The sequence below is a fragment of the Anopheles maculipalpis genome, chromosome 3RL, assembly GCF_943734695.1.
Source record: "Anopheles maculipalpis chromosome 3RL, idAnoMacuDA_375_x, whole genome shotgun sequence".
Taxonomy (NCBI): Eukaryota; Metazoa; Arthropoda; class Insecta; order Diptera; family Culicidae; genus Anopheles; species Anopheles maculipalpis.
Window position 1 is genome coordinate 36401314 of NC_064872.1, and position 24957 is coordinate 36426270.

Here is a 24957-nt window from a genome sequence, read left to right on the forward strand (position 1 = left end):
AAAGGAAAGGAAGCAACAACAAAAAATAACCAAAGCGGGAGGAGGGTGTAATTCCTTTCTTTGGCGTAGTTGGCGTGTGTGGGCTCGCGTACTCGTCGACGGCCAGCGTATGCGGTGAATGCATTAGGATATCATTATCGAAATAAATAACCACAGATGGTGTTCGGTACGGTTAAATGGATTCCTCCATCACCCTGTTTCAGCGATCGGAATAGACGAGTAGTCGACCTACGACGTTACCCTTGAGCAGCGAAGGAAAACATCCCTGATTTACTGGCGTGCAGGGTGAGGCACAAAACAATTTGTTCGTGTAAATTTTAATTGATCCAAAAGGAGACTTCCATGCCCTAACACTGTGGTTATAGCTTTATTGGCATTGTAATCGTTTTTTATTCTCCAAAAACTCTCCCTCCTGCTGTATTAGATTTTCTAAGGCAATTTAATAAAATGAAGTAAAACAATGTCCCAAAGGAACGTCCCCGTTTGACTGATCGGTCATTACAGTCAATAGTTTATTTTTTTAGACTTTATTTCCATGAATGAACTTTGTTCAAATTCATTAGAAATGATTCTATCGGGTCATCTTTACACATTTGTCAAAGTTGTAAGCCATATCCAGCACTTTGGCCATCTCGATTTCGTATCTGGAGGTAAAACAGCTGAACAGTTGCACTCTGTATGGTTCAAAATCAACTGCAAAATTTTTCACCGCGTCTGTGTTTGCATTAATGTTTTCCAACGTCTCATTATACACCTACGGAAATTAGAAGAATACGTTAGAATAAAAAATATTAAGTTAAAAAAATCGAGAGCGTTACCGTAGAACAACTTTCTCCATCTAGCTTAGCACAAGCTTCCAGCATTTGAAGTTGTGCCAAGATTTGATTCTGAAATTGACTTATTTTATCGTGATACACCATCGTTGCATCGTACAGCGTCGTAGTTGCTCTGTTTGAACACAGCGAGACAGACATCAAGCTTACTCCGGCAACCGTTTGGGCACGTGGTACAAGTTCTCGCACGCATTCTATGTGCCGTACATAGGGACGCAACATTCCCATCCCCGACGATACCAAACCGTATGAGGTATAGAAGATATGTTGTAAGACTTCCGCAAATCGATCGTCAGCTTTTTGTTCCATCGTTTGTAGATCACCGAGCGCAGTCTGGAAAAAGTTGTCCACTCGGTTTGAAAACTGTGCGGCAGCTTGTTCGAGACTCTCTCGCGGGAATGCCAAAGAGCGAATCATCGATTGCAGCTGGCGTGCACCATCAGCAACTTCCCGGAGGTAGCGTTGTGATGCAACATTTAGAGCAGCACCATAAAGCTGATGATAGGATCGTACAAGCTGATTAATATCTTGAAGGTTTTTCAGCTCGATTGCCTCCATGCTATCTGGTAGTTGTAGCACTTTGAGATAGTATTGCAGCTTTTCGACGGTGGAGATTGAAAGTAATGCCACTGTCGAGGACATCACTTGACTGGTGGCACCGGTCAGAAAGCTATTGATCTCTCGAAGATCGTTGAAGTCTAGAGTTGGTTTTTTGAAATCTACCCGTGACAAATGCTCACTCATGGTGCGATTGAGGAGTTCCATCTCTTGGAAAGCGTTTTCCTTCTCCAAGTACTCAGGGAAGTGAAAATCCGGATCCATTAAGCCTTGGTGCATTTCTTGAAGAGTTTCACCAAGCAGTTGCATGTCGCTAAAGGTATCTTTTGCTTGGAGAAGTTTGACGATCTTCTCAGCTGCTTCTTCAGTATTGGAAAGTGCTTGGCTGACATTGCTTAGGGCTCGTGATACATCGAACTCAAGTTTTAAAACTGGATCCACTGTCACTTCGGAAAGGGAGTATGTACTGAAACGAACTACAGCTCGAAGATACTCCAGCGTGGGTAGATAATCCAAAGAGTCTGGCAAAGGTCTCGCGAGACATCCAGTGATGTACTGAAACCAAAGAGAGTACAACGAACGGGGTGTAAAGATCATGCTAAAGTGAATGCCTTGCCCATTTCACTAACCACGAGCACGAACACAAGAACTGCCTTTGGCAACATGGTCCACTTCCAAAGAACTCTACACTCACTACACTGCGCTCAGTACACGACTACAAACCCTTCAAGCGCTCGCCAGAGTTTGACGCTTTTATATCGTAGTCAAACTCAATTGCGTTACAGCGTTTTTCCTCTGGGTGTTGTACACAATTGCACAAGCTTTCTTCGCTACCGGGGCATAGTTGCAGCATACGTGCACCCAGGTGCACCTGTTTAATCTGGAACATACTTTAGGAACACAAGCACCCACCGGCAGGAGCACGTCGTTGTCGATCTCCGGGGAAATATGTATCGTCCACGTTAATGCACCGTCATCTACGAGTGATAGGGCATGGTAACCACCATTGCCGCAGCCAAGCCTCCATTCAATGCTGCGCTGCGTTTAACACCATTGCAGTAACATCCACGATACACAAGTCGATAAGCGCCCGATAAAGGAACACTGCATTGTAGCATGGGTAGATTTTGGTTTGGCGTGTGAATGGGCAATGGGCACTGATAAAGTGTGGTACGGTGGGTGATCTTTTTCTTTGTCAGAAATCGACAGAGATCGAAGTTCGTGAAGAGTCGAGGATTATGAATTATTACGTTTCAATAGTTGGGAAGTCTTTTGGTAGATTGTGTGATTCATTCAAAAGATGAATATCAACCGAACCGGTAGCTTGCCACATTTAAACCAATCCACCATGCCCATGTAGCTGTAGCACGTGTTCCTCGCTTTTGCCAAAAACAACTTACTATTTCCCCTATCTGATTCCAGGCGCTACGGGGCGCTTCATATAAAAAATTAAATGCAAATAAGATTTATGAAATGGGTAAATATTTGCGCTCTTGCCACTCCTAACGAACCAACAACAAACAACGGAAGCATTCGTGGACTGAGGTTTCGTTTCGGTGGGCTCACGAGGAAAGCGTTTCCGTTCGTGGTTTTGCGTTACCCCAGGTAGTCTGGACTAGGGGGCAGATATAGGTACAACCTGACATCAAAGCAAGCATTGATGCCAAATGTTTGTCCAACTGCTTGTAGTAGTAGCGCAACAACGAAACAGACGGACATCATCGGTAAACCACAATACACCGAACAGTTGGCAAAACACAGGTGTACCATTGATGCTCCTTTTTTCCAATAGTCTAGCATGGGATCAAACGCCGTGTTGCTCTAAGTCCTATAAAACGCATTTCCAACATAGAAAACGCGTTCTATGGCGGTGGTTTTATCCGCAGTTTCGAACATATCTGTCATCCATCCGGATGACACTTTGGCTTAGTTTTAATAATTCATTCCATTTGTCAGAACAAATAGCGCTAACCTCCATAAACCCAACATCGAACGAGTACAAGTTTACACATCGAATGGACTTTATTGTCCCGACCAGTCAAACCATTTGATGCATAACCCAACCTAACCGTACCCGACAAATCAGTACTGAATGGGGCAAAATACGCTGGGAATGGATGGGTTCGTTGGCAGGAACTACAGTAACGTGCCCGTAAGGTGCAAAAGGATGTCAGCGTGTGCAACAAAATGGGACGCCTCGAGAACCATATCCCTGCCAGTGCCTTTTATCTCATGCATCCGGGAATGTTTCACTGTGCACAGAAAATGGCTGCGCATGCGAACGTGGTACGTTTTACTCCCATTCCGATGGGGAACCGGAAACGGAAACGAAGCTACACTATTTAGCCCAAGCTAGCTGACAGGAGTGCGACGGATAAATTCAACATGGCGTTGACATCTTCCCGCGGGACTGGCGCGTCTGCTCGGTTGGTAAATATGTGCGTTAGTTTTCAGTTTTTCAGTGCAAAAACAGTGTGATGCTGTACTAAACGGCTGGAGTGTAAGTTATGAAATGGATTTGATTTAATTGACTTGGTCGTGAAGAGTGCAGGAATGCACATACAAAGTCCCTTGCATTTATTCATATATCGTTCAAAATATTGTTCATTTACCTGCTGTGATACAAATCGCACTTTGAAAAGAATTTTCTTATCTATCGATGCATCAATGATGGCTTCATCTCTTGGACAAATAGTTCCGGCGAATTCTATGTTAACACTTTCAGCACAACCATATGGCCCATTACATATTATAAATCTTCGAAGCGCCGCTGATTTATGCGTGACATTTGGTCACGAGGCTATCGACACCGTAACATACCCATAGCACTTATGATGCAACGACAAAACACTCATCCAAAACAAAAGCAAAAAAATGGTTAAAACCCCAGTTTGTCTGTCGAAAAAATCCATTCTTCAGCGCCATTTAGTCACGCGATCAAGGTGCAAAAAGTGAACCTGGGACAGGATGAAATACGACCGGCGGTGCAGAACCGACGCAACATGACAAATATGTGCTCGTGCGGTACACACCCTAACGCTAAGTGGTAGCAGCACCACACCCCGTTTTCCGTGGCATTGGATAATTTTTCCGGGATGACCCCTAAGCGGAGTCCGCACACATCCTCAACGCTCATTAACACCGGCAAAAGTAACAGAAGGTAGGACTGTGTATCCTGTGGCATTTCTCAGTCGGTATAGTGTGGACTAAGATATTGGCAGAAGAGTTTATGGTTCTTGGTTTGATAGTTAATTTAAGTCATTTTTACAGTCAGTGGGTAGAAAGGTTACATGGAAGTGTTGTTTTCAATCAGTTTATGTTGCTCGGTTTTTTTTCGATGATGAAATATTCCAATTTTCATCCAAATTGTAAAGAATATGTTTTTATAAAAGCTCTGGTTTATTGTAAAAGAATTAAGAGAGGTTGACACACTTTTTTCCGAGCAATCACTGTTTTGCAGCAAATGAAATAAATAAAATAGCCTTTTGAACTTGGTATATTTTTAATAAGTATTTAGGTTTATATGAATATATTCTTTATCTGAAATATGTGTTTGTTATATTAATAATTAGAGAAATATTTTTTTTAACAATAAGGTCTTGGATTAGATGTATGTTCTTCTTGGCTTTACGATTTTTTAGGTCACGCCGGTTATGGAATATCTTACTAGACTTGATGATACCACATAGTTCTCATTACGGCGGAACGGGAACCGGTACGATGTGGAGACAGGGGCCGCCTCTATTACCGGACCATCCTAAAGATTACTCTTACGTACTACTTTAGGGACTCTTACAACCCTAAAACATTGAATATTCGATATATATTTTTTGTGTATTTTGAGCAACCCAATTACACGATCCATTCAAAAACTCTCGAACAATTTAAACACCATTGTACAGTGTTCGCGCATCTCTTGTAATACACTGTGCACTATGCCATACGATTTGTATTCATTACCCAATCGTCAGCCCGTCCCAGGAGTCATCTTTTTTACCTTTTCCTCTCCCGAAACGGATGGTCCGGCTACTTCCGAACCTCGGAACTCGGTAGGTACGATTAATGAGTCAACCCCTGCGCCGTGTACGGTTCGTGAAAACCTATAAAAAATTGTCTGTACGCTATAAAACGCATCGATATGGAAACGGGGACGAGAGAAAAGGAGGAATGGGCTGTTGAGCCTGATGGAAGTCAATGGACGGCGCGTGACGGCGGGAATCATCGTCTCCTTCCGGGGACCATATGGTACATGGTGACGTTTTGTTTTCGGGGGAGGCTTTTTGGACGCCGGTTTGGACGTTGTTTTAGCACATCGGGAAGAATGTAATGCGATCGCACGGATCGGACGTCTTCGGGTATGGGATGCCTTATATTTACGGATGTACCTCTTTATTCGCTGTTTGCGTGTGTGTGTGTGTACTTTTCTACTTTGGATGATGTCTTAAGTTACAAAGTAAGGCACAAGTCAAATGGAAGATTGATTCTAGCAGGTTGAACGCTACCATTGAAATGGAATACTGTAGGTTACAGTGAATAGAGAAGGTAATGCAACAACCGATTGGTAGTTCGGTGTGCAAACTCCTCTTAACTTCATATCTGCATCCTTACACTAAACGATCGTCTCGATCGAGCGTCAAGAGCCTTCATCAAAACCCAATTCAGTTGCAATTCTAGCCAACAATAAAACAAACTTTTCCCACACTTTATGCGTAGTAATTGCTGACGGATCCCATTTCCCAACCACAGGAAACTGTTACGGGTTGCCTCTTTTTTATCGGCCTACCGATTGCTAGCAATTTCCCCGCAGCGCAACAAACACGTGCCCGTGAAAATAGCGCATAAATGAACAATGGCCCTCGAGACTCGATAAATATTATGTTTCAAAACATCCGCCTTTTTGCGCTGGTACGCCAAGCCACACGTCATCGCACGCGCCTACGTATCAGGTTCGCGCGTAACTTTGTCCTTTTCGAGGTTTGTCTCATGGTCCACCAGGGAGGGAGGGTAGAACTTTGGTAGCAGACAAGGGTGTTTATGATCCTTTCATATGCAGTCTCAGGTTCATTTGCTTTGTGTAGCTTTAAGAATGGAACAAGTTTTGGCGATGACGAACACAAATCACACCCTTTTTTTCCTAATGTGTTCCACTAACAATAGAGCGAAAGCATTTGAGTGTGCTTTCAGCATATGATGAACGAAAAACTGCTTTCTTAACTATTTATCATCAGGATAGCAAGCAAGTGTAGAAACCCATGCCTATTATTGTCATTTACCCATACCCAGTTTAATGTAAAAAAGTTTTTTTTCAAACAAATAAAACAGTACCGATGAGAAGGCAAGAGTTTTTCCTTTTTTTCATTCCAATTATGCAGCACAATCGTCGAACCCAAATAGCTTTAAATGGAGCAATTTTTCACAAAACGACAGCAACGATAGAAAACGTATCGATGTGCGAAAAGATTGCTTGGTTCAAAAAAGAACCAAGTGCAACTGTGCCTTGGAGGGAAAACTATTTAAACAACCATTTTCACACATTCAATTAGAGGGTTGTGGCTTTCCGGTGATGAATGCCGGAAAGTGTGCCCCTCTGGCGACTGAACGCACGTCCACACTCGTCCACGGTGCCACGTGTAGACGATTTTTCCTTCCTTCATGGACGTTCGATTTTTTGCTTTCCCGCCCTGGGGAAAAGGTCGAGTGCGTGAATTCTTGTTGGAACGAGACGGCTGATGTTGATTTTTGCGTTCGAAAAAGGAGCTACATGTGGAACTATCGGTCTCTCTCTCTCTCCAGAGGATTGTTGATCGTGTTGTAATTATTGGTGCAGTGGTTGTTACCGGAAAAAGAACCAAGTGAATGCAGTGGTCTCGCACGTGGCCGCACCTTCACGATGCGGTAAAGTGCGTTGGTTTGTCGATTGTTTTTAGCTCGACTGTGATGTTTTCCAGTTTCCGATTGAAAATCGAAACCTGATCGGTTAGTAAGTACAGTTTTTTTTGCTATTATTCTCAAGCTTACCTCAAGCTTTTCGTTCAACGTACCTAGGCTTGTTGGCTATTTTTGTTGGCATAAGGAAAAAAGAACATTGAGGATCAAGTGGATTAGTCGGTGGTTGCTTATCGGTGACTGGTTTTTCTGTTTGGGAAGGTAGGATTAATGGTCTACGGTGTAGACGACGTTTCGATTGCGAATCGAGACGAGTTCGTAGGCCATGTCAAATGCCCAGGTTAGCCCTGTTACTCGTGCCTACCACCGATAAGACCGATGGGATTAGTTGGGTCTAAACTGCCCTACGGACACTGCCGTTTTGGCTAGCTTAAATTATTATCTGTTTTTAGTATATTTACATAATAATTAATAAGTATAAATATGATTTTCCATGTCTAAAAATACACGCACGATTGGTAGACAATAGAAAATTAAATTGTTATCACACGAGAAACTTTGAAATGCTAATTGAATCTTCTTTAACGTCCAGCCATACTTGGCAGTTTAATCAATCGTTTCATTTATAAACTGTCAATCGAATACACTATCTAAGACGATTGCTGTTGGTGTAAATAAAGCAAAACCCCTGCCGTAAACACTGATAACACCGTTCAAGTGAACAATTGGGCAATAAATCAGAAAACATAATTAATACTTTCATCTGATATCGCCCGAGACGTCTCATCAATCTGGCAGCCGATGTGTATTGCCCTCTTACTGATTAGGTGTCTCATCGACCTAATTCCGTGGCTAGTGGCGCTTTGAAACTGTGGTCCCAAACAGTCTACGCCTGTCAAAAACGGGAGCTGGTGAGGGAATAGGAAAAATTCTTTTCAATGAATTTTATTAGCTTCCGATGATTGCAGAGCAAACACTAGTACGACAACTGTGACCAATCATGCCTCCGATAGGCATCCAGAGGTAGACGAGATAGGACAGGAAGGAACTCTACATCCAATTTATCGTCCATCCTGAGTGCACTTTTCGGATGAAGCACATTTCACCAAATTATCGAGATTAAACATCACTCTGCAGGGCTTTAAAACGCATCAGTTTCGAATGAAGTGCCTCTAGATACCCCGAAAGGGGACACCCGTCAACCACTGAGTGTCCATTTCATTATGATCCAATTGAATATTTCACCAAAATCATAAGCAAGTCACCGGTATGATACGGTACAGGATGGAATGGCACGTGGTGTGCCTTTGTACGCGGGGATAGTTTGAAACATCCATCAATTTGATTGCTCGACGATCTGTGCTGCCCCGAAACGTATGTGGACAACTGGAGAAAATAGAGATCAATCTAGACAACGGTTTGCTTGTCAAGCGTGCCAGGGCGCCACGAGCCACCAACTGCACCGATTTGGGCCAACTGCCTTTGACAGTGGCCTGTTGCTTATCGGAAGAACCATTGTGGCATTCTAATTCACGGCAGGTGTATTGCCTCACCGATAGCATCTTGGCAGCAGGATCAGTGTACTTCGGCAAACTGCCGCGACATTGCCGCTATTGCTCGACACCTTTCCGTGATGCCGGACTCGCGGTGACGGTTCCGGGACATCAATTAGTGTTGGTAGATCCCATCCATCAAACGGTTGGCATGTTATCTGATAGACGCCACACAAGCAGGCAAGATGGCGCTGCAGACCATGTTCTCAGAAGTTGAACATTGTAGTATCGACGTCGAACTACGGTGGCTAAATCACATCAAGCACAGGCAGTCGAAAAAAACAGGTACGAGTCGATCGCGCTGTCGCCGGCGAAATAGTTATTGCAATCGCATAACAGAAAACATACTGTTTTGGTAAATGTTGTGTAATGATGGTGGCTTCACGGATGTACCAAAGTTGCCATTCTATCGGGGTAACCTTAGCAGGAAGAACCATTCATTGGTTGATGGTTTAAGCTAACAATACTGTTGAACACTTCCGGAGATAAGGTCGTACTAGAATTTTGACGCTTGATTTGAAATCCACTTTTATTGCTGTAAAAGCTAGATCATCAAAACTGGCACGCGAGTAACTGATAACCTTTGGCCTGGGTGAATGTAGACCTCTCCGAGAATGCCATTTACTTTCTCTTTTTTTGAAGTAAAACTGAACAAGATTAATGCAGCAGCCAACAATGTTTTGTACTATTTAGTCGAAAACTTAACTTTATGACCTTCATTACCCAAAGAAGCATTAAGACGCTTGAGGATGTTGAGCCTGCCAGTCGCTCATTCTAATGCATGGTGGAGCTCCTATGCTACATTCGCTTGGAATGAAAATTTATGACGGCGGTTTCTAGCTGAAATGGCATGCGCTAGCGAATTTTGATTGTCGTAGGTTTTGCTCTGCTACCAAAGAACAAAACCAAATGAAATTAAGGCGATCAACTGACGTATTGCAAGCGTTATGTCAGTGAGTCGTATTGCTATTGTTGAAGATACGTGTTGCGCCGAAATATATTCAGTGAAGTTGATAACACGTATAGGTATTAAAAACTGGACGAACTATTACGATTAATGCTTGATGAATATCTGAATATGTCTAACCAGTGGCGAGTTTAAAAGCATGCGAACTGAGAGACCATGAGAAACTCTGAGTTCTTCCTTTTCTTCTTTAGATCTGCAACCTCAAGAGGGCGAAGTAGTTGTCCTCGACTCTACTAAGCTGTATCTGTAGCTGTGTAGTCAGTGCTGCGTATGGTGCAGTAGCCTGCAAATTTACTCATGAATATACTGCTTTAATGCTTAAAACTTGATCAAAATGATCCTATTGTATCTTAATGATTTCTGAATCTATTTGGTGGGTTGTGAATCAAACAACACCTTTATTGGCCTTATTATAAAAAAATACAAGCACACTAAGCACAAGACTAGTAAAATTTAGACTTGCACAAGACTAATCTGAATATTTCAAATGGACTGAATACGTCTTGAGAAATATTCTTCCTATTCTTGGCTTAACGTCCACTAGGTCGCGCCGGCCATCGAATGATTTTACTAGACTTGCTGATACAACGTGATTGAACAGTCAGTCCTACGGGCTCTCGAAAAATACTGGAGGACAATTTAGTCAGTCTGGGTTCTGGTCGAATTTTTATTCTGGCATTTCAAGAAGCAATGGTCAGCAATCTACATACACTGTGATACGATCAATGTTATGTCTTCGATGGTGGTCTTTATCGTACGATCTGCTTCAAACGTGAAAGTAGGCACGTTTCTTTAGATCGCTGGTAAAAAAACATGTTACTGATGTGACCTTTATAGCAACTGTTATCAGTGTGGTTGGACACGTTCTGCTCTGGCAACCGTCGTTACCGGCGATAACATCGAAAGGAAAAGCATAGATTTTTTGAGCTTTTGGGAAACTCTTTGGAAGTGACAGATGCATACTTAGCTTACCTAGAAATTAATCTGTAGCGAAAATAGCTCTGGCAAAACGTAGCATTTCTTTTTTAAAACGTATTTTGCAACTACTTATTTTATTCCTCACACTAATAGAATTATGCTTACGCTTTTGCTTATAGCTAAGCTCCTATGCTAATCTATCTCCTATAGTTCAATACACAGCCTTGTTCTACATCTCATATCATAATAAGTCATGTTTAAGAAGTTCTGTGTGGAGCGTAACGAATGGGATATCTGGCAATACTACTTGAGTGTGTGTCAAAGATAAAACTAAAATTACAGCCTGAAGAGCTTATTTTTTATTCGGAAAAAGAGTTTAAGCTATTAAAACTATTCGGTAGTTACTATGTTTACGCTATACGCCTGAAACACCTATTTTCAGTAGTTAGTGATATTGGAAGGTAAAAGCGGAAAATACGATCAGATAGCTATCAGCAACTTTTTTTGCTCCTGATGTGTGTAGAGCGATGAGAGAGAGAAGGAGAAAGAGCAAACCGGGTACGATAAAATCGATGAAGGTGGAACGACACTTTTTACTTATCTTACAACATTTACTGTAGTGGAATATCTGTTCCCAGCGATCAGTACACCGGTGCCCTGATATGGTTGTTCAGTTAAACGATGCGTACCAAAGCTTGTAGTAGCAGTTAGATAGAGATACACAATGGTGACGGTGTCGTTGTCGTTCCGGAACTCCGGGAACAGCCGATGTAGTTGATGCGAGAAGAACACCAAAATAACCACCAAATACGGCCAATGATCTGGTGGAATCGGTACAGCAAACGACCGTGTTACTATTGCTGCAAACAAACCCAACTACAAGTGTTCAAGGTTGGCTGGTTGGTACGCGGTGTACTTGAACGACGGCTCAAAACCCTACGCTGGATACTATTATTTTGTTTGTACAGCTCTCGATACACCAAATCCACAACCACGTTGGCGTAGTGCTGAAGTGGAATCCGGGTCGTGTAATCCGTGAGTCTAGCAAGGTTGGGCAAAGAAAGACGCGCGCATGTGCCGTTGGATTGCATTGCGCATCTTTTCTTCTTTCGCTCTTCCTTTGCGACAATGTTCTACGGGCGCAAATGTTATCTAGTGTAAATAGACAAACATATTGGAGTAGCGCTGACGCTTATTTACCCGGGCCCGGGATTATCGGGTCGGGTTGGAAGATTTGGGCGATATATTCGCAACGATCTAAGTTCACTGTGGAACAGAGAAGGTTAGATCGGATGTTCTACACAGAGAGCGTTTTACTGTCACTTATTACATGGCATATTTTTCTATCAAAATTACAAAACAAGGGATCTAGTGCACCTTGCGCCTAAAAATATGTCAAACGCACCACTTTCGAACGCTTATCGATACGAGCTCTTCCCATCAATGTCGGAAGTCGGCAATTGTACGTAAAAAGACACTCGACAGCACACATGCCGATAGATCTGAGGATTGAAGTTTGGACAAGTAGAACTGTCTTGTATATGTCACTGGGAGCACCGATATCACCGGCATCGCCATCGGGGTTCGCGTATCTGTTCCTCGCAATGGCGATGGCTAGCTAAAGATAATCGAACGTTTTCGAGGGAGGAATGCGATTTCCCCGTACCGTTGCCCAAACGTTGCCCTGTTTTTCGGACAGAAATGGGGAGAACCCACCCAAATCAACCAAACCATATCTTTGTGGCACTGCTGCTCCAAACTGCCCCCCCCCCCCCCCCCCCCCCATAACGCTTCCCCTCGTTTGGAAGTTACGCATGGTTTTGGTAAGCTTTGATTTGAGGATCCCAATGGTGGGTATTGATTTTTATGGCCCCGCTTAGTGTAAGGTGCTTATAGAGTGACCGGTCGGCTAGACTATAGCGCATCGGATTCCGTGTTGTTTATGACAGGCTATCGTGGATGAGCCTCCTAAACTTACCTTCGAGAGCCTTGTTACGTGATATCAGTGCCAATAGCATTTCGGGATTTGGATGATGATCCCCAAGATCCCCGGACAGGCCGGCGCCGATGGTGGAGCTTTGCCCATCGAGCGCACCGTGTCCGTGCAGGGCCGGCAGTCCGGTAAGACTTCCGTTGAGACTGACGTGCCCGTTGCTGGTGGTGTTGCTGTTGCCGGTGGTGGTGTTGTTGCTGTGATGCAGGGCTCTGGATGATCCTCCCACTGAAGAGCTACCGTCTAGGGCGCCGATCGTGCCCAGGCTTGTTTGTCCATTGGCCATCGATTGACTCAGCAACGATGAGTGTGTACCGATGGAGGAGGATGAATGTGCCAACGGTAACATCATCGAGGAGGGCAACGCCATCTGTGAAAGTGACATCGCATCGACACCGAGTGTCCCACCGGCGGAAGACACACACACGGACATTGGCGATTCGTTTTGACAACCAGTGAATCGATATTTCACAACACCGTATAGCGAAATTCTAGTGAGAACACTTTAAACAACCACCGGCGTACACACTACTATCGATTGAAGTTAGAGCACTTTACACATTGTTTAGAAAACTTTCACTTAACTAGATTTATATCACAAAACATAGCAATTCAATGCATAAAACTATGAATAAACGCAATTAAAAATCCTTTCAAAACACTACCGCAAAACTGTCAAAAAACGTTTCACAGCGAGTAATATTCGCTCAGACCATCTGCACCCAACCGTAAACCATCGGTGACTAGATTGCACTGGTCGAAGATTGCGTCGGTGTACGCAGACAGTGCGTGCACGTTGCAAAGTTGCAGCCAGTAAAAGTGTTGAACACTCCTAAACGTCAACGACGGTTCTTCGGTTTTCGATAACGGTCATCGAAGGGTACTTTACCGATTTCGTTGTAGTACAGGTGAAAGTAGTGCCTCTACAGAGGCACAGGAAAAGTGCGTGAATAAAGGGGTTTACTTTCCAGCGTACGGTACGCAATGGATTTTTACGTTATCACTAGCTCGTGTAGCGAAATGGGTTTGGCCGCTGCCCAACAAACCCACCGAAAGCCGTACCACCGTTGTCAGAACCACGAAACGCACTTGTAGAACGTACTGAGGCCCGAAACCGCGCGACAGAGACCAGACGACGCGACGTATAGCCGTCTACGAAAAATGCTACTGAACCGCGCGCACACACAGTTACGACGCTGTTCACTGGAGAAGCGCTTGCTTATCACTTTAGAGACACCCTTCCCAGGACACCCTCGTCTTGGTCTGAAGACACGACCCCCGTCGACGAGCTGATTGGAGCGATTTAGAAGTACCCCCGTAGTTCTAATTTGTGTATGTTGGACAGTTTGCTTCTTTCTTTTTTTGCTTCAGCTTCAACTGTCTCCGTGTGTGCTATCGCAGCAGGCCACTGTTGCGGAAAGTCGTCTGTGTTTGTGTGAAGGTGGTGAATCTAATCGCGTGGAGGACACACGCTGTCATTACGCTGCTGACTGCTGGTATGTGGCTTCTGCTATGCACTGAAGGTGGTCTCTACTAATTATGAGTTAAATAGGGGGTTCTCGTAGTGATAGGTACTCAGCGAAAGACTCCACGCACCTTGTCTTCGTTTTAGTACATTCTAATGATTTTTTTTTCGTTTTCTTCAAAAACAGGTTTAACCTAACATAACCCTCCATCGCGAGTTATTCACTGTAAGTACATGTAGTCTCTCGAAAAGGGAAAATCCTAGCGACGATTACCATACTGCAATTAGTATGCAAATTCTAACACTTCATTTGCTGTACTTAGTACAAAGAGCACTTTCACCGGCCACAAATGCAAATGGCCGGCCATAAACCCACATTCTACACGCTTCAACTTTGCTCTACAAATCCCGTGACGGAAAACGTTTCCTAACCACAACAACAAAACGGTGTACGAATGGTCGAAAGTGAAAGCGCATCCTGCTGCCGATACTCGTAGGTCGAGCTCTACCGAATTCCCGTCGGCATTGTAGTGGCCCACGAAACGGTCCGTAAAATGGGGAAAAGTTTATCAATTAAAAAACATTTTCATTACGCAGGGTTTCGTACGGTGCGAGCGCTCCTCTAATTGGCAAACAGACCCGGATGCGGACGGTTGGTGGCGAGCGTCTGGAGCGTATGATGTTAACGTCTTTCTTGGCAGCTTTCTTACGTGCGCTTACACCTCGTACACAGCCCGTAGTGCACGTGTCCAAAACGAGATCGAGTGTCCTACGACAAACGAATTCTAACCTCACAAAACCACGACACGGGTACCGGACCGTTACGCGACCTGCTAATTCTACGCCCGGTCGAAGGAAGACGAACAATGTCTCCGATATTTAGCGGGCCGTCATTTTGTGTGCGTCACGTCTTGTTCCGTGCGAAGGGTTTCCCCCTGGTGTGTAGTTCGCCGTCAGACTGGTTGTGTCGAATTTTCACGGCTGCGCATTTCGGCAAACTTCGGTCTCGATTTTTTGGAGGGTTTCCAGCAGTGTTCCCCGCTACCCGCTGGTGCGGTTGTTTGGGTTGGTATTGCAGAAGGTGGGAGAAGCGTGGTGTGCGTTATCAGTGCACGCTGCCTTCGGGTGACGTTGGTTGGCTTCGCCAAACTGTGAGATTTCGTTTCAGTTCTTTTCGATCCCTTTTGTTGGAAGTTTGGATATGCGAGAGTGAGAAAGAAAGGTGGAAAAGATTCCCCCCCCCCTGTTTTTGCCATTATCCTATCTACTACGTCAATTGGTGTAGAAGTAGTAGTGTTTATAGCAGCTACACCACCTATACCAATGCGACCCCGACACAAAAGCTCCACCCCCGTTGCCATGGGCGATATACCAACACCACTGTCGCTGTGTGATGACATCCGCACAAATACATACCAGTAAAAGGACTCTGCAAGGAAAGGACCTATCTGTTCTTTATCTGTCTGCGTCTCTCTGTGTGTTTAATGTCCTGATTGGCACGAGGGGAAGGTCTGTGGGTTGCGAAAGAACCCCGTGCGCCATTACCATCGTCACGCACCGGAATGGAAGATGCGCGCGGTATGCTAATGTGTGGATGCTTTTCCACACGTTACGCATGAGCCTTCTTCGTCTGTGTCGCATGTTGTTGGATGTTGAAAGTGTCGCTGATAATACTGAAGCATCTATTATCCTTTCACCATGTCCGTTTCCGGAGTTGGAAGTGCTGCCGTTCTGGAAGGCACGATGGTAGTGGCGTTTTAACATTTCACTACCCAAATCGGAATGTCGGTATATGCTCGGAACAGAAATTCGGGATGCATCGCCCCAAAATCTATCAACGAAACGTTGGAAAAGCACGAAACGAAGGTTCCGGTTGAACTGATAAATTTAGACTGTTCGGGTCAGGTACGGGTGGGACAGGGCGTTGAAACGCATTATCACATCGTACACGCGGTCCAGCTGAAGGATGCTGATTGATAATCAGACGCCATCATTAGGTGTGTACGCGTGTGAGGGAAGTCTGCATGGCAGGCGTTTATACCGGACTGGAGCTTTCGACGTTTCCATTAGCAACCAATCATTTCATTGTAGGCCCAGCTGTGGCGAACTGTGTGAGAACAGTATCAGCAAATGTCAATTCGTTTTCAAGAATGGAATATTTAGTTTATTGGGACAGAATTCGATTGGGCCGATTTTTAGGCCGCTGTAGAACGGAAAGAATTTCTGAATTTGGTGAAAAAAGGGATTTTGTGACGTGAAATCGCAGGACACGTAGAGCGGATGAGAAGCATAATTTTCTGTAAGGATCATCACATACCAATAATTAATATTCTATTCCAGTACCTATTCTGACGTAAAATTAGTGAGATATTTTATCTGCGGTTTAAGACTGTTTTAGGCATTGAAATCAGAGTTGAGAGATTTCTCGAGTTCTAGAATTTTGGAGATTAATTTTATTTTCTCAGATTAATTAATTAATCTGATTGATTTTATTTTGCACTCACTCTTAAAAATTATTAAGAACCCAAAGGAGAGTTTGATTTGGAGCTTAATTTCTTATTCTATTTGATCGATAATTTAAATGTCTCCTATTATCAAACCTGCAATAAAAGATTTTTCTTTTGTACACCACAAACTTTTAAAGTGTGATAACGACAATGACAGGCCAAGACCTCTCGAGGTTTTAGTATTAAAGAAGGACACATTACGAAAAGAAGGAGACAGTCGTTGGTTATTTAGTTCGTCCTCAAAACATTCTTTTAACTAACAAGTACCTGCAGCAGCGGAACAAACAATGTGGCAAGTAAATGAACATTTGCAGCACCTTATTTCAGTTCGTACTTCGCTTCAGTTACACCGGAAGATCACGACAGCAGACCTATTCCAAGATTGACCACGTTCCCATCGATGGAAGGCACTTCTAGGATATTATCGACGTACGGACCTATAGAGGAGCTAACGTGAATAAGCTGCGCTATCAGTCCACCCCAAGGCTCAACACAGACCGACTGGATCAAGTGGAGTCCTAGACCGAGTTTCCTGGAAACGGATTGGCGACCTGGCCATGTCTACACGACGTGCTCAACCCTGAGCAGGCCAAGAAGTAGAGGATTTTGGCATAAAATGTGCCAAGGATAAAAGTAATGATCTAATAGAATAAACAGCAGACAATTGTTTCCTATGCTCGTATTTAGATGCTTCTCGTCTTTGTTTACCATACCAGACTAATTTATACCGAAATGAATCTGAAATGAATCAATTGTTGAAATAATTTTACCAGATTATTATAGAAAGAAATCATTTCCATATTTTAAAGCAGTGATTTAGCACACAACTTAACCGGTCTTCAAACGGCAGGCCGGGGTTCAATTCCCATCTATACCTTCTCCCCGTAAAGAGGAAAACCTATCTAACTACGTGGTATTGGCAAGTCTAGTAGCAAGCCATTCGAGAGCTGGCGTGACCAGAAGGTTGTTAAGCCAAAAAGAAGAAGAGGATAGCGCACAATCTCTGCACGATGGCAGAAACATTGCTTGTAGTGTGATGTTACACTTATTTTACGTATATTCCTACACCTGGTATTCTAACAATCAACATTTACCTTCGTAAATCTAACATCTGGAAGAATGTTTTCTACATAAAACATGCAAACAACCCTAGAATATACTAACCCGCTTTAAACCTTCATGCCGATTCGTAGTAAAACTTGCCCCATCGCCCCAACAGTGCTCTCGCACGTCAATCTGAATTAAAGAATTCCATTTATCCAGTTACGCCGGAAGCTAAGTTTACTACAGTTCTTTCCCTTTTTGTTGCACCGTAAAATAAGAAAGGATACAGTGATATTTGTCCCCTTATATCCCCTTCAGCGAAAAAGGTAAAAAAAAACAAGCATGAACACAGAGGTTTTGTTCCCCCTTTCTTTGCTCGGCACAACCCCCACCGAGGGGATGACTTTGGGGCGAGAGCGGCAGAAGGTTATCCCTGTACGGCATTAACTATTTGCTCAGGAAATGGAACCATGTTGACATTTTGTGCGAACGAGGGCACAACCAGGTAAATGCAGGGGGTTGGGACGAAAGAAAACATTCACCATCTTTTCCTTCTTAGTCGTCCCAAATGCTAACCTCGTTCCCGTCCCCCGTAACTGCACCAGTCAAGGGGTTTTGTCAATCGGCATGGCGACCGTACAGGACCGTGTGCTTACCGAGCCCTGAAGCGTACACACACCGCAGCAAGCAGAGTGGATAATGCTTACTGTTTGCGCACGTTTCACGTTTTATGAAAAGTTCAACCTTTGCAACTGCGGTAGCTTAGCGGAACCTGGAGTATGAGGGCTTTTAGTAAGACACGAAAAAGGAAAGGAATAACCGGGAAGTTCTCAATCATTTTTACTTCGAGCTCACCCACCCAGAAGAAACAAACGAAGGCGCACCTACGGTTCGGGAAGAAATAAATGAAAGAACATTCATACGTTGTGCTTTTATTTTTCTAGCATTCTATGTCCGCTTACCCCGGTGGAAAGATTACTATTTGCGCATGGAACGGGTGGTACAGCATATAACTCATGCCGTTTTGGGGTGTCCTATCGAGAACAACAAGCTTCCAAAAAACATCCGAGTGAGGTTTCCGATTCTAGATTTTAGAGCATCCTTCATTCGACCCGGTTTGGATCAAATTTACTGATATCAGTCACTTTGTGCGAGGAATTCGGTCAAGAGTTGTTTTTCTTTTGGGAGTAACGTTCATCTTTCTAGTAGCGCAAAGATGGCCGCTTACGGCCACTTTCGAACTCCTCCGAGAATCGTAGTGCCATAGGACGGATGATAAATGTACGGGTGATTTGCAAGTTTTTCTTCCCAGTACCCCAGCTCCCTGGCTAAAGTAGTGGGCTAAAGTTTTTGATTTTCCTTTCACGTTCACGTTGTGCCTGTATGGTACAGCGCCGGTGGCTTCAACCCTCTGATGGGGAGGGGAGTGATGGGTTTTGCTGAGGTGAAAACAAATGAGACACCATTTAGCCCACCAAATACAACACCATCACCAACTGTGATCACTTTTTGTTGTAGTTGTTGAAGTGAGGCTTAGACGCTCCTTCCGTCCATCATTTGGAATGTTGAAGCAATGTTCAGAAAGAACCGATATGAGAAGGACCAACTTTGGCTTCACTGTTTCGGCTCGGTGGGTTTTATTATTTATTATCCACTCCGGGCAGCGAAACGTGTGCCACGGGAGGGAAACTCTTGGGGAAATGCGCATCCACTTGACATTTCTTTTGAAGCAAAGCGAGTTGTTTTGCCGTTGTTTCGCTGACAAACGACAAATTGTTGCACATTGTGACGCCAGCCAGCAGGGCACATACGAATAAACAAACAGAAGCAACAAAAAATTGCGTGATGTTAGAAGAAATATTTTTTTCCTCTTCTACTTGTACAAACAGTGAAGTTGAGCGAGCGAAGTTTTGCGTTTAAATGCACACAAAACTTGGGTTACATTTATTGTGTTAGCAAACAAAATGTTGAGCTTTCTGATGGCGCAATAGACATGATCACCAGAAAGGCGGTATGATCTTAACTAACTAAAAAGCAAGGAACTCTTAATACTACAGGACAAGTAATACAGCACCACCCTTTTTACTTTCCCTTTTCATTGGAAATCATAATTCCGGTTATACTTTCTGCAATTTTGCCAATTTCGGAACTCTTCTCGTACTGTTTCGGTTCAGCGGTGGTCTGTTTGCTTGCCGGTTCGACTTCCAACTTCGTCAACTGGTTCCTATTCTGATCCACACCCAACAAAAGATCGGCCTGCGTTCGTACCTCATCCCAAGCGTACTCGATGTCATGCATCTGCGGATCGATACCGCAGATCATAAAGCGGATAATAAACTTCCCCTGATAGGTGGCCGGTATCATGAAGATCTTCTTGCGCTTGGTAATGTTATCCAGCAACTGTTTGGACTGCGCATCATCACCTTTCAGTCGGAAGCAGACAAGCGCCAGCGTGGAGCAGACCACCTCGAACCGATCGTCAGTACGTACGTACTCCTCGAAACGGTTCGCGAGCTGAATGTGGAAGCGAATCAAGTTCCGTATCTGTTCCGCACCCATCGTACGCAGCGTGATCCACACCTTCAGCGAGCGGAAACGACGGCCGAGCTGGATCTGCCAGTGCCGATAGTCTGGCGCTTTGCTGTGTCCCTGGAACTGGTGCTGCAGATAGATCCGATCGACACTGAACGACTTCGTTACCGAGCTCGCGTCCTTAAACCACATGGCGCAACAATCAAAGTTAACGAACATCCACTTGTGCAGATTAAAGTTGAGCGAATCGGCCATCTCCGCACCCTTCATGATGTGAGCGTACTCGGGCAGACACAGGGCTGCACCGGCGTAGGCGGCGTCGATGTGCAGCCAGATGTTGTGCTCGTTACAATACGGACCAATCTCGGCCAGATTGTCGTACGCGCAGGTACCGGTGGTGCCGAGCGTAGCGATACAAATCACCGGAAACAGACCGTTGGCAACGTCTTCCTTTACCGCTTCGATGAAGGTGGATCCACGCAGGATACTGGTTTCGTCGGCGGGAAGTAATCGCATCTTGATCGCACCCAGAATGCCTGCCTTCTCAACGGCACTGTTGCTCTGATCGCTTGTGTACGCTACCAGACGGCCACGAATATCGGCCTCCGTCAGGTCCGGATGCTCAGTGCGGAGACGACGAACGGCCTGTTCGCGAGCCGCCAACACCGCCACAAGTATTGATTCGCTCGCCGACCCTTGGATGATGCCACCACCATTACCTTCACCACAGTTCAGGAAGGTTTTGGGAAGGTTCAGTAGCTGTCCCAACCAGTTCATCATGATCACCTCCAGCTCGGTACAAACGGGACTGCAGATCTGTGGAAAATGCACCAAAAACCGAGTGGTTGTGTAATGTAAATGGTATGATTGGAACTTGTATCTATAGCACCCTTACCCAACTGAATCCCACAACACCAAGCCCAGCGGCCAGTGTTTCGCCCACGATCGATGAGTAGGAAGTTTGGGAAGGATAGAACGCGTGAAAATGAGGCGACTGCCAGTGGGTTAATCCGGGTAGTATACACCGTTTGAAGTCCTCCATGATGGTTTTCCAATCCTCGGGCTCGTTCTGCAACTTCCCCGGCAGCATATCGTGCAGATAGCCCGGTTCCACCGATGGGAGGACATCCCTGTTGATTCAAAAAGCACACACATACACACACACAAACACATATCATTCAGTGACTTGCAATGGACCTTAGAACAGATCAAACACCCCGATCACACTCCTTTGCAACGCACCTTTCCCTGATGTTCTCCAGATAGTCCGCAACGAAATCAATAGCGGCTTTCCCAAACTCACGAAATTCATTAATGTCCATGTTTGCCATTCTGAACGGGCTTTTGTTCACGCTTGAATGTCTCACTACTTCTGGAACGCAACTTTACACTGGACACTGCACACCCAGGCACACAGAAACACTTGATCACACTGAGGGTGACTATCGCATCACCGGAGATTACTCACGATTGCACTTTTCTCCCGATCGATAGCCTGCTTGCACCGTTGTCTGCACTGGATCGTACCTTACCGGAGACTGAGGATCTTCGGGAAACGGCAAGCCTTATTTATGCTTAACCCCTTCCTTCGTCGATCGCTGCCCCAAAGCACGTACGCACATACCGCCATGATGACGGTGATCACGAGGACCCGCGGTTTGGAAGTGTTGTTCAACATTTCCCCATACCTTTTCGCAGCACCAGCAACATCAGCAAACAACAATAATGATAACATCAACAACCTGCCGGCACTGTCGCTGAAGCCGCTGACTCAAGTGGCCACGGTGGGCACGCGTGTGTGTGCCCGTGTGTCGCATCACACCGGAAGAAGAGCCACCGGTTCGGGTCCGGTGATGGTGGTGGTTCGTGGAGGAAGAAAGTTAACCCATCCCCCGGACGGTTCGGTCTGCATTCTGAAGAGCGTCCTCACTCAAGCACAACAGCGAACGAGCGGGAATGAGACAAAGTTTGTCTTGCCAACCGTTACCAGACAGGTTGACCGGTCATCTACCTGTCAGCTCGATTGCGGATCACTGGGCGGGAGGACGCTGGACCGAGCTGAAGAGAATTGGGCATTCCCGGCCGTTGGCGGTGGCTGTTTTTGACTGGTTATGAAATATGCTGCAATAAATGCGTGTTGCGAGAAAGGGAACCAAACACACCACCTCATCATCATCATCATCCTCACGATTATCATGATAATAATAATAAGTATAATAGCAGCAAAACTGCTCACATAAAATTCGGCGCTCATTAAAATGTTCCCATTTCGTCCACTGCCGGTCGAGTGAGGTCGAGTGTCCGAGAATTGCCGGAAAACTTTCTATCCTCGATTCGGTCCCCCCGGTGGTCGATGGTGTAAAAACGAGACATTGTTAGGGGAGGCTCTGTATGCTAATTGATTGATCTCCATCAGCGTCATTATTAAACGGTTACAAGTGCGGGAGACGGGAGCAGAGATCTGAGATGCGACGAGATGGTGAGCCATCCGCGCACAGTGGACCTCGCTGGTGGACAGATTTTAATCGATTGATTATACAAATTTGAGTACAGGAGCTGAAGTGTTGCTTATGGGTTTCTATTGTCATCTTTTTTAATTATCTGTTAAGTTCTTCTAGGTTTTTATTCTTGCATTGAACAACAAGCTGTACAGAAGACCGGATTTGCTCAAGCTTTTATCAAGCTAATTTATCTTCCAATCTCGATCCTTGATTATGATGACGCTTCTGAGCAGGTCTTTTTCGATGTAGTTTAAGATATGCGTCTATAAAAGACTATTGGACCTATCAGTGTGTGATATGTGTCAAATTTTTGTCTCTCACTGGAGATTCCTAGCATTACAAAGCTATCCTTCGTATTTCGTAGCTTAGCATGCTACCCGAAATGACAATCATATTAGAGTAGCAGACTTTTCCCTAAATTTCGTTGATTCGCGATGATCAATTGATACTTTGTTGATAGTATTACCTGCTCCTTGGTTCGATCGCTGATGAAGTACGCGAGCAAAGTGTGGAGGCCTTTCTCGGCCCGATCAAATCACCTGCCCCGATCAGACCTGTCTTCATTGTTGGACTTCTCAACGGTTCGATTCGATCGATTGATTGCCCACCGCTCATCTCGTCGGAGGACCTTTACGTGCCAGTCAGGTCGCTCCAATCTCGAGCAATGCTCTCAGTCACGGAGCCCCGCACTTTTAAATTTTTGTAAAATATTGTACATTTCTTGTGGTCGACAACACCGAGAGGGCTAACCAGTCCATAAGTTTTATTTAAATAAAAAAGTGTATAAACTGCAAGAGATGTTAGCTTCCCTGTTCTTGTATTAGGGCTGAAATTACAGCTTTGGCACTGTTTCCTCTTTTATATCCGTCTGCCCCAAGTAATTTCTAACACTTTTCACCAACATTCTAAATAAAAACTGCACAACATGTTAAACAGATAACTAGTAAACTAGCGTTGAAAGTCCCAATTTAGCATGGGAAAGACTCCATCGCTTAAACACGCTTTATAATTATTGTGTACATAAAAAAAGAGTTAAAACATTGCTATATGCGTTAAGCTGCAGCCATCTTTATTTACTGAACAACTTCAAACAATCTTTTTACCACCTCCGCACCCATAGTGGATGCTGCAGGTGTGGAAAATAGAAGGAAACAAATCTCCCCACCCCGTTCGCAGGATCGCACGATCGCATCGAAGCGCAGACTTTAACGCCGGGGGACAGGCAGCAATTATCTCACCAAGAGGCTGCCGAAAAATTGTCTGGCACCAACACCGCAAATAAAAACGAAAGTCGGAGTTTCGAGAGGCTCGTCTGGTCTTTTGAGTAGAGTAAGTGTTAGTGTTAAAAAAAAAAACAAAAGTAAAACACAACAAGATCGACCAAAAAAAAAAGCATGCTGTGTCATGCTGTCGTTTCGTGTGCCGTTTGCCCGGAACTTTATGGGGTAAAGGTGTTAACAGGCTGTTCGTTCTCGAATGGCTTCTTTGTATAAATAATCTTGAGCACATTCGTCGTGAGTCTGACGGCTTGATGAGCTCAGCATATGTATATTGGGGACTCTTGTCTTCGTTTTGTTTTCGTGCCTACCTCTCAAGTGCCGGCAAGTGGCGTTCAGATTACACATTTGGGGCGTTTTGGGAGGAAGTGGGAATGGATGGGAGCGGTTTTTTTTTATGTTTCAACATATATTTTATGCCATTTCTTATCTAACCATGCGGAATTTTCGACCGTTGGTTGGGTCGAACCGATATGTTGCAGCGGGATTATTGGCCGGAAATGATTTAATCAGTCAGATCTCACATTCATGATGCAATCTGGGTTGGGAATTGTATCACATTCTACTGAACAGCTGACCGCGAAAGTTTGTTGGAGGCTTTTGTTTGGGTCGTGAGTAAATAATCACTGGCCGACATAAGCGTTTTACGATCCGAGAAAGGTAGTTTGTTTTTTTTTATACAACTCAAGTGATGTTGGAGAAACAAAACAAAAAAAAAACATAACAATTAAATAACACGTGTAATGCATTCGTTAACAACAGAATAAACAAAACAAAAAGGGTTGAAACGAAAAGGAAAGTAATGTGTAATCGGTGGCTCTCACGTGGTAAAAAGTATCAAATAACAAAAACCGTTTGCGAAAAAATGCATCGTAAGTGGTGCAAACTGCCACCCAAAACAAACAAAAAAAAAAAAATCGTAC

The 24957-nt window shown here is 44.4% G+C and overlaps 6 protein-coding genes across 7 annotated transcripts in view; 3 read left to right on the forward strand and 3 right to left on the reverse strand.

Moving 5' to 3' along the window:
• Positions 1 to 13149, reverse strand: part of LOC126564452 (LIM/homeobox protein Lhx3) — a 44003-nt gene extending 30854 nt beyond the window's left edge. The window contains exon 1 of the mRNA XM_050221511.1: positions 12694 to 13149. Coding sequence (XP_050077468.1) covers positions 12694 to 13141 — 448 coding nt within the window. The 5' untranslated portion in view covers positions 13142 to 13149. The remainder of the gene's footprint in view (positions 1 to 12693) is intronic.
• LOC126565624 (NADH dehydrogenase [ubiquinone] iron-sulfur protein 6, mitochondrial) overlaps positions 1 to 24957 on the forward strand; it is a 384330-nt gene that overhangs the window by 118832 nt on the left and 240541 nt on the right. The gene's annotated exons all lie outside the window — the stretch shown is intronic.
• LOC126565024 (uncharacterized) overlaps positions 1 to 24957 on the forward strand; it is a 494010-nt gene that overhangs the window by 116688 nt on the left and 352365 nt on the right. The gene's annotated exons all lie outside the window — the stretch shown is intronic.
• LOC126564579 (probable 26S proteasome non-ATPase regulatory subunit 3) overlaps positions 1 to 24957 on the forward strand; it is a 561792-nt gene that overhangs the window by 82852 nt on the left and 453983 nt on the right. The gene's annotated exons all lie outside the window — the stretch shown is intronic.
• Positions 572 to 2056, reverse strand: LOC126564713 (uncharacterized). Its single transcript, XM_050221806.1, has 3 exons — positions 2021 to 2056; positions 819 to 1946; positions 572 to 754 (listed from the first exon to the last, which is right to left on the reverse strand). The coding sequence occupies exons 1-3, from the start codon at positions 2054 to 2056 to the stop codon at positions 572 to 574; spliced, it is 1347 nt and encodes a 448-aa protein (XP_050077763.1).
• Positions 19807 to 21587, reverse strand: LOC126565852 (3,4-dihydroxyphenylacetaldehyde synthase-like). Its single transcript, XM_050223060.1, has 3 exons — positions 21499 to 21587; positions 21152 to 21386; positions 19807 to 21072 (listed from the first exon to the last, which is right to left on the reverse strand). The coding sequence occupies exons 1-3, from the start codon at positions 21585 to 21587 to the stop codon at positions 19807 to 19809; spliced, it is 1590 nt and encodes a 529-aa protein (XP_050079017.1).